At 56.8% G+C, this 9,830-nt stretch overlaps 1 protein-coding gene across 1 annotated transcript; it reads right to left on the minus strand.

Annotated features, from left to right (window-relative positions):
* Window positions 1–7,854: 7,854 nt before the first annotated feature.
* FOXI2 (forkhead box I2) lies at window positions 7,855–9,536 on the minus strand (the record flags this gene model as incomplete). The annotated part of the gene is made up of 2 exons (XM_081158033.1): window positions 7,855–8,303; window positions 8,987–9,536. The coding sequence occupies 2 exons, from the start codon at window positions 9,534–9,536 to the stop codon at window positions 7,855–7,857; spliced, it is 999 nt and encodes a 332-aa protein (XP_081014159.1).
* Between the last annotated feature and the right edge of the window lie 294 nt (window positions 9,537–9,830).

Raw genomic sequence — 9,830 nt, forward strand, 5'->3', positions numbered from 1 at the left:
GTGTGGCTGGCGGCAGGGACCCAGGTCCAGCTGGCGTCTAACTCTGGATTCACGCCTAGCTGCCTGCCGTCGTTTTCCGGGCACCGTGAGGCAGGGCGGCCGTGTGAACGAGGCTTCCCTTGCCTGCGCCCCCCGCCGCCCCGCGCAGCCCCGGCCTGAGCGCTGGAGTCGGTAACCAAGCCCCGGAGAGACGGAGCCGTCGGAGGATGACTCACATTCATTACCGAGTGCTTGTAAAGATCCAAGTGAGACTAATGACGGCTTTTCCTTTCCCTCAAATGAGGAACTTTGTGCCAAACTGGTTTTTGATGATGCTTGAAGGATAGCAAGAGATCATTAAAAAAAATCTTCCAGTTTTGTATTCCTACTTTATGAAACTTGAAGAATCAGTTAGACTTACGGTGGATTAAAACGCGCAGACTCCTAGGTCCGGCTCGAGTGGGCTCCACGTTTGTTGAAATGCCCACGACCGGCCGAGCCCGCCCGGGATGCTGCTCCCCAGATGCATTTTCTCCAGAATACGGGACCCGCAGCGGGAGGCTGAACTGGGGCGACTGTCACCAGCTCAGAGCCGCTTCCCACTCTACACTCACCCCGCGGAGGAGGGGGAGGCCCGCCGGCCGCCTTCCTGGGAAAACAGACCCCAAACAGCGAGGCCGAGGCTATGACCTGTTCTACAAGCTGATGAAACGGCACCTTCCTGCCATTTAACCCTGCAACCCCCATAGTGCGGGGCCTGGGCTCCTACAGGAAACTGCCTTTCCCTTTCCACGGAGAAGATGAAATACTCCTACTGGCAAAATACAGGGAGGTTGAAACAGCGAGACCATGGCCGACAGAGCCTGCGGCTGGGGACAGGGACGAAGGAGACACACTGGGAAGCAAACTCCTGGAGGCTCGTCTGACGCGGGAAAGTCGGGTCAGAGGGAGAGAGGCCCCTTCAGCCTGAGACCCGCCCCCACGCCAGTCCTGCCCCGTCCCCAGCACAGGGCACCACCGTCCTCTGGTGGTCTGGGGACAGGGGACCACCGTTAGCACAGGCAAAAGGACCAGGAAGGCTGGCATTTGGCCAGTCCAGCTGGATGGAGCTATCCTAAGCGTTTCATATAAATTCAGCTACAAAGAGATTTTGTAGCCATAGGCTTTTTATTTCCACTGTTTATCGACCTATCTGTAAGTGAAAACCACGGCTATTCCTCAGAGAATGGCATCAGGAGAAATCGCTTCTGAAAATATTTTCATTTTTATTACCTTTTATCCCTCCCCATTTCGAGAGAATAAAACTCGATGGCATGTGTAATCTGATCGGAATTTTCACCGTAAACCGGTAGGAGCTTTGAGTTGAACACTGAGAAGATCTTCAGTAAAATACCTGGAGCCGGCGGGGTGCACTTAGGGGAGGAATCCTGCCTATCGGATGTCACCGGCAGAGGCCGGGCTGTGCCGTCTGCTCTGAATCCCTCCCGCGGATAGTCAAGGCTTGATGTTGGCCAAAGCCGGGTCACGGCAAAGCCACCTACAGCCCGAGCCGTGAGATGTGTCCCTTGCAAAAGAAAACCGAGCTAGATTTACCTGGGGCCTGACTGTCGGCGCATCATTCACATAAAATTAGTGTCGGATCTATGGCCAGAACAAACACACCTGTGGAAATCGCTAGACTGGGTGAAACTGGAGTAAAAGCGTTCGTGACCGTGGCTGGGGACCCTCTTCCTGAGAGGGCCATCACGGGGCTGGGACAGGCTCCCTCTGCGGAAGCAACTAAGGGGCCCATCTGGACTCTCCTCCCATCCGTCAAGCCGCTTTGACCTGATGTCCCTTCTTTTCGATGCCGAGGGTGAGGCCAGAGCCACCTCACCTCTCCCCCCTCTGCTCGGCGGGCGGAGCCTCAGTACTGGGGTCACACAGCCGCTGCCCACCCCGACACCTCGCTGCTTGCTGTCTGCAGGCTCTCGAGCCTGTGCTCCCCTGCTTTTCCTGCGGTGGAAAGTGCCTCTGCCTCGGCTCACGCGGCCAACCTCTCCCCAGCCTTGCGGGGATCACAAGCTGGAGCTACGGCCTAATGCAGTCTTTCCTGGGCCACGGGCTGCCCTGGGATGGATGTAGCCCCCCCCCCCCCAGTTCACTGCCCCCCTCGGCCTCCTCGACCACCTTTCCCCACCTGCCTGCACTTGTTTCGGTAGAGCCCCAAGTTTACGCTCAGCACCTGCTCAGTGCTGGGGAAGAGCATGAACTCACAGGCCTGTCCATAATTCAGTCCTGATAGTAATTAATCTGCCTTTTCGCCCCTCAACTATTCAAAAAATAGCGTGACTCCGGCTTCCCGCGCCAGAAGGTGCTGCCTGCTGCTCTGCCTGCTGCTCGATGGGGCACCGGGGCTCCATTGATTTAAAAGTCGACCGGGCCTTTGTTATTCACTCTCTCCCTCCCCTCGGGCTGCAGGCATCTGAGTCCGGCAAGTGGCTCAGGAGCGAAAACTCAACGTTTAAAGATCCTGCCTGAGCTAAGCCGCCTTATTGGCTCTGCACCCTGTGACTGGCGCTTGGTGTGTTTCTAAAGAGCTATGAGGCGAGGGGCCGGGGGCCGGGGGCCGGGGGCCGGACTGGCCTCGGAGCCACCCGCGGCCTCCCGGCCGGAGGAAAGCGGGAGCCTGTTCTCTCCGCAGGCACCGGCCCAGCCCCTCTTCACTCAGACTCTTCAGCGTCCCTGTGGGCACCTGGTGCAAAAGAACATTCTTTCCTTGCGGCGTAAAGCCAGCTTGTCAGGAAGGAAAAAGGTGGGTGAGGGACTCAGGTTCTCAGAAAAATATGAATAATGACTCCCTAGGGTGTGAATCTGTGCCCTCCCCAAATTCACTTATAAAGCATTTGATCCGATCGCCTCTGAAAGGAACGTGTCTGTCTGACAGTGCCCACCGCGCCGCGTCGGGTTTTGTGGAAACCCGTCCAGTGGGTGGTGACCTGGACAGGGTGTCTCAGCGACGGCCGGCACTGTACACTCAGTTACGCTAAAAGCCCCTTTTACCGCGGACGCCCCATTAGGCCATCAGGGGAGCTTTGAGGTTGCCGCCGGAATGAGCCCATGTGAAACCTGAGCCAAGGAGCGGGGTCCCCCCCAGAGGTCAGACGAATCTGGAGACATCCATCGTACCGGTCACCTGAAAATGTGTGACTGTTTCCTGTTTTACAGCTCATTTTAATTTAGTGCCTGCCATGAATGCATAAACACGGTATGTGTACCAACAGACTCAAACCCTGAAAATGAAGAACCGTGGCTGCCAGTGCTGAAAAAAGTCTTGCCAATAAAAAGTATCATTGTTATAGATCTTTACATACCTCATGTTTCTTACACATCTCTTAGTACATACATACCAACCAGGGCATCGTAGAGAAAATTAAAGCAAATGTGACCAACCACAAAAAAAGTTTCGGGGCAATAAATCTCCTAAGGGTCGGATACCGGGGGTTAAAAAGTACAAAGTTCCAGCTATGAGATAAACCAGCCGTGAGGATGTGATGCAGAGCAGGGCGACCAGTTAACAACGCTGCTGCATGTTCCAGTTTCTAAGAGTAGATCTTAGAAGTTCTCGTCACACACACACAGTAACTTTGTAACAATGTGGCGCCGGGTGCTAAGTGACTGGACTTACTGTGGCCGTCACTTCACAGCGTGTACAAGTATCAGATTAGGCTGTACAGCTGAACCTAGTGCAATGTTGTTAATTATCTCAATTAAAAAAGGAATTGCATAAAAATGGTTCCTTAAATGTTTTTCTTCCTTCCCTTGTAATTTCTTTCTGGAGTTGCATGGTTTAAGCAACATGACAAAGTGGTTTCCCCCGAATTAAAATACATGATGTGACCGACTACTCTCTTGCAGCAGAAATTAAAACTTCTAAACATCAAAGCAGCCCATGCAAACAAAGCAACGAGGCAGCCCCGACCCACTCAGGATTACTGAAAGAGCACAAAGAATTAAGCGCCGTGTTTTCAAGAATCCTGAAACAGAAACCTTTCATTAAAGCAGTAATTCTACTCACTGCAGAAGTCCGCCTTCCCTGGCGACCTGCGCTGGGGCCTCTCCGAGTAACCGCACAGCCGGGGAGGGGCGCGAAGGGAGCCGAGCTGCGGGCTCAGGTGCGGGCGCTAAGGCCGCCCCGGGCCTGCCCGCCGGTGCGTGGAGGGCGGGCGAGCCACGGGTGATGGGTCGCGGGCGCACTCAGGGCCTGGGGACAGGCAGGCCCGGGACACGTCTAAAGGCAGTAAAAAATGTCCAGCGCACACATGTGTTTGCCTCTTCCCATCTTTTAGTCTTGTAAAGCCCCGGGCCCTGTGGAAGGAGCTGGAAACATGATGCAATTTCTGTCCTCAAAGTCCTCCTGCCATCTGGGGAGCTAGGTCTCAACGACTCATCAGTTCAATTTGCTCTCTATTAAAGCAGGAGTGTGTGTGAAATCGGGTGTGTGTGAAATTCCGGTTTAGTATACTATGCATTTACTCTTCATGAACTTAGTGAAACCAAAAAGATTTCACGTTCTTTGTGTTTAGCCATTAATGAGCGCTGATCATTGGGTCAATTTATTGCAGGTGCCGAGCAATTAGCCTTGAATCATATGGTTTAGTAGATTTTATATTAGATTAAAATAGAAAGAGTTCCCAAAACATGAACTAATGGATGCAGGGATGTGCCGAAGGCATCCATCCAGGACTCTGGGGAAGGGCCGGCTCTGCTCGCACCTGCCACCTCCTGTCACCCTCCGACAGGGGATCTTCTAAGAGAACAGGTTTGGTTTTGTGTTAAGGTTCCTGAATGGAGCCCTGGAGAAGGGGGCAAACTGGATCTGCTCCAACCACGGGTAGTGGTCAGGTCCTGGCCTAAATCACGAGAAGTTATAAAACAGAGACGTCAAACACATCCGGAGGGAGCAGGAGGCAGGAAACTCAGCGAGGTGTATTTAAAGACCCAGCGCAGTAATGGTGTGTTTACAAATGAATTGCTTACTGACTTGACCAGAGAGTCAACATTTTGGAGCCAAATAGCCACAGTCCAGGCTGACGCTGCCCCTCCTGTCTCATGCCCGGCAGGAGGCTCTCGAGGGCAACTGGCACAGGCCACACTCGGGAAATTAAAGATCCGAAAGTTGCGCACGGATACCCCCAGGCAGCATCACTAAAGGCAAGACCTCCTCACAAATAAACGCACTCGATGTTTCTATCAATATGTGAAATGTGAATTCATGTCCTGAAATCCAGCACTCACTTTTTAAAACAGTAGTTACTACACTTTAAAAAATGCTCTTAACAAATTTTTCAGTCTTCATCACAAATGTTTCCAGGGGAGATTATCCCTCATTTTATTATGCTTGGTTTCCAATTGCCTGAAAATTTCCACCGCTCTTTGGCCATGGACAGAATTCCTAATCACTTGGTATTTTTAATTCTGGCCGTTCTAATTGCCCCCGCGAAGTTGGAAACACCTTGTTTCCGTATCTGAAGCTCTTCAGCGCCGCTGAAATGTTTATTCGGACTAAGCGCTGCTTATTCCAATGAAAAACCATCAGGTGCCCCTAATATCGTACCAGGGCACTTGCTTGTAAAGCCTTATGCTTATTTTAAAAATGCTTTGGCATTTTCTATAGCTTTGCTATTTCAAAGACAACAGGGGACCGAGAGGTGGAGAAGACAGGGCCTGGGCCCCACGGTGGGGCTCCGAGTCTCGGGGTTAGGATTCTCCTGGCCTGGGGCAGCCACAGCCTCACCCTGGGCTGTTCGACAGGAGGTGGTTGGTCCTTCCTGTGCCCACCTGCAGCCTGCTTTTGAAACTAAGGTCAAGTTCACTAGTCCCCACCAGAAGAAAATATTTAATTAGAAGCTGGTTATAACCTGCTTTGATCTGTTTATTATTTTGATTTGAGCAGAGTTTTTTCCTCTGGGAAGATATTTCTTTGGGACAATGAGAAGTGGCTTGGAAGGTGACTGTGCCAGGGTCCCCCCCACCCCGCCTCCCTGTGAAAATACATCCAGCCACATGGACGGTCATGGAGAGCAATGCGTTTCGAGTTCCAAATATCCTGCTCTGCTAGGATGATTTTAAACCAGTATTTCTCATAAAGATTTCATTTGATTACACCAGTACCTGTCAGCGGTATAAAGCTTGAATGGATGAACAATTTTTAAACCAAAAAAATTGATTTTTAGTCAAACAAATCAAAAGTTGGAAAACTTTTATGAAAAGTTTTTTTTTTTTCTTTCTCAACTTCAACAGAAAATCCATTGTCGAAACAAAACAAAAAAAGAGAAATCACGTTGGCACCAGATTTTGGCAATCACGCACTAGGATACAGAATGTTTGCGTACATAGTTGTTGGCCAGTTTTCTGAAGTTTCCATTCATTGTCACGTTGTACATTGTATTTCCCCAATATTGTCAAACTAATTTAAAAAAATTCCTTCTCTCCAAGTTTCCTGCAAACGCAGAGTGTAAACAGGGGACATTGGACATGGAGGTGGAATTTTCAGATTTTGAAACATCATGTGCATTCAAGTCCCATGCACTGGGGTTTATTTTTAGCATTTTAGTTTATAAAAATAGGCTCCAAATAAAATTCCTTTACTTACGAGGTAAGGATTTTCTTTTTGTTTTGTGGCTTTCTTTAATGATACTACGTTTGGGAAGTGTTTCCCCGAGTAAGATGTGGGGTTGGCCGGGCAGGAGATCAGCGACAGGCAGGCAGCAGGGCGGGCGAGATGCTGAGCTGGCCACGTCTGGCTGCCCCAGGGATTCAGTGAACAGGACCTGGCCTAGTTCACCCAGTTCCTGATTGTTCTGTGCAGGCCTCAGATTCCCGTCAGTCTGTCTGTCTGTCCCTCTCTCTCTCTCTCTCTCTCACTCACACACACACACCCCATTGCCCATCAGCTCAGGCCCCCTAAACCTGCTGCCTTCCTCCAAGCTCACGGTGTCCTCTCCCTGCTGCCTCCCAGAGAAGATCCCCCCCCCCCCCCCAGCGCAGGGAAGGGCCAGAAACTCCAGGAGGGAACAAAATGATGGGGGAAGGGGGGAGCTCAGTTGCCAGAAACTGGGGGAGTACTGAGGTCAAAGTGTCACCTCCTAATGGCTCCAAAGACAACCTTCAGGGTAAATACAAACTGGGGAGGGAGGCCCTTAAATTCACACAGGAGACCCGGCTCAGCTCCATGGCAGGGGGCAGCTCCGCCCAAACTGGGAGATCAGGGGCCAGAGAGGAGAGAGGAACACAAGGTTGGCCTGGGGCCTACCTTCCCTGAGCATGTGTGTACGGGTGGGCGGGGGGGCCCATCCTGGGACTCTGGGGAGCTGGGCACTGCTCCTGTGGTCCCCAGAGGAGCCTGGTGATAGGACAGAGTCAATGTGACGGTGAGATGGGGCAGAGTGACAGGGAAAGGAGCTGGAATCCCCAGGGGGCACCCTCCCAGCCCTTCTCCCTTCCACCTTGGGCAGCGCCAGCCATGAGAAAGCCCCTGTTAAACGGCCCAGGTCCCCTAACTGCACGCCCCCTGCGAGTGGAGGGGTGGCTCCAGGCTCCCCTCTGAAAAGCTGGGGTGAGACCAGCCTCTGCTCCCTTTGAGGCGGACCCCACCACGGCCCCAGAGAGGAGAGCGCGGTCGGAGGCCCAAGAACTGGAAAGGCCGCTGGAGCAGGGCAAGCGGAACTTGCCCATCTATGAGGCCACCGGGCGAAGGGCAGGCGACAGGCCGGGGCACCGCCCAGCTCAGCTCCCACTGGGCCCTGCGGTCCCTCGGGGCCAGAACGCGGGGTTGTCACCAGGCGCGAACAGGCGCCTCTGGACGGGGCACTCGGGACAGTCCCTGGGCTCCCTTCAAACCTGGGTCCCTCCCCGGCTGCAGGCGAAGTGGCCGAGTCGGGGGCCGGCGGCCGCAGCCCCATGGCCCACAGGGAAGCCTGGCGAGGGGCTGGGGGGCTGGGGGCCGTCAGCAGCGACCGTCGCCGGTCTCCGGAGAGAGAAGTCCCCAGCCAGGCCCCCGGGGAAGGTTCCCAGGCCGCTGGCCAGGGCGCCCATGGCCGAGGCGAAGCCGGAGAAGCAGGCGGCGGCCTCGGGCGGGGACGGGGAAGGGGACAGGCAGGCCTGCGGGGCGGGGGACGCGGCGCTCGGGGCGTCCAGCTCGGGCCCCTGGGCTCCTGGCCGGCCCCGCGCTCCGGGCCCCGCGGCCGCGCTCGCCTCCCGGCTCCCCTTTCTCTTCCTTCGGAAGTTCCCGTTGTCGAACATCTTCTCGCAGTTTGGGTCCAGGGTCCAGTAGTTGCCTTTGCCTGCGGGGGAAGGAAGGGCCGGGCTCAGGAAATCCCGGGTGGGAACCTGGCTGGAGGCCAATTCTAGGGAGACCCCTCCATTCACCGCCGGCCCCACCGCGAGCCCCACTCCCCAGCCTTGGGTGGCGCTTTGTGCCCGAAGGAAAGGGCTCCGCAGCCAGGCTGGGGAGAATTTGGACTTTCCAGGAAAAGTGGGGAAGGGCGACCCCCAGGGAATCCTGAGCCTCCCTTGCCCCTATATTCAAGGGCAGAGAGGAGAGCGCACGGGCGCGGAGCTCTGGACCCCGCCCGCGGGGCGCGGCTGACCGAGCCCAGGCGCCGGCCTCTCTGCGGGTCCCAGCGCTTCCCCAAGCGGCGCCTCCTTCGCCCGACCAGCCCCTGGGGTCCTTTTACAGGAGGGACCCCGAGAAGCAACTCCGAGGGGTTCCGGCGGCTAGCTCGGGAGGGAGCGCAGGTGCAGAGACGCACAGAGGAAGGGCCCCGAGGCCAGGGCCTGCGCGCTCCGGGGCCTTCTGCAAGCTTGTCCGCGGCCCTGCACGTCTCTGCCCGCCCCACCGCTCCCTGCCTCAGTATCCCCAGCCGTACCGCGGGGGCTGAGTGGCCCAAGGCCGGCCCACCCCTGGGGGCCCGCAGCCCGGCTCCGGGAAGTGCAGAGTCCGGCCGGGTGCCCGCGCCCCGGGTACCTGGGTCGTCCTCGCCGCGCGGCACCTTCCTGAAGCAGTCGTTGAGCGACAGGTTGTGGCGGATGGAGTTCTGCCAGCCGGCCTTGCTGCGCTTGTAGAAGGGGAAGTTGCCCGCCACGTACTGGTAGATCTGGCTGAGCGTCAGCCTCCGCCGCGGCGCGCTCTGGATGGCCATGGCGATGAGCGCCGAGTAGGAGTAGGGCGGCCGCACCAGCCTCAGCAGCTCCTGCTGGCCCGAGAGGCTCAGCCAGGCCAGGTCCGCGCCCGCCAGGCCGCCCGCGGGCCCCAGGAGCGCGCCGGGGGCCGCGTAGCCGGGGGGCGCATAGGGTGGCGAGGGCCCGGGGCCTGGCGCGTAGGGCGCGGGGCTGAGAGCCGGTGCGCCCAGCCACAGGCGCGGGCCGGCGCCCAGGTCTCCGCGCCCGCAGCCCGCGTGGTGCGAGGCCACGCGGGCCTGGCTGTGCGGGGCCGGGCAGACCCCCGATCCGTCGCAGTAGGTGGACATGTCCAGCCGCGCCCGGGCCTGGCCGGGCGGCTCTGCCCCGAAGCTCATGGGCGCCCCATCCAGCGTGCGTGCCCGGCCGCTCTTTAAATGCAGTCGGGGTCCGGGCCCCAGGCGAGCGCCGGCGTGGAGCCGCCTCCCTCGGGAGTTGCAGGGCGAGGGCCGTCCCGTCTGCGTCTCCGCCCCAGGTCAGCTCCCTGCCCCGCCCTGGTCCCCAAGGCTCCTGGTAACGCCCCACCCTGCGCCTCCTTAGAGGAGAGCCAAGTCCTTCTCGACTTTTGCCGCGGGCGCCCTGGTTCCCCAAGGATTCCCACCCATCCCGGCCTCTTCAGCCCCGCAGCCCCT

The sequence above is a fragment of the Miniopterus schreibersii genome, assembly GCF_964146895.1.
Source record: "Miniopterus schreibersii genome assembly, chromosome: 14".
NCBI classification, from domain to species: domain Eukaryota; kingdom Metazoa; phylum Chordata; class Mammalia; order Chiroptera; family Miniopteridae; genus Miniopterus; species Miniopterus schreibersii.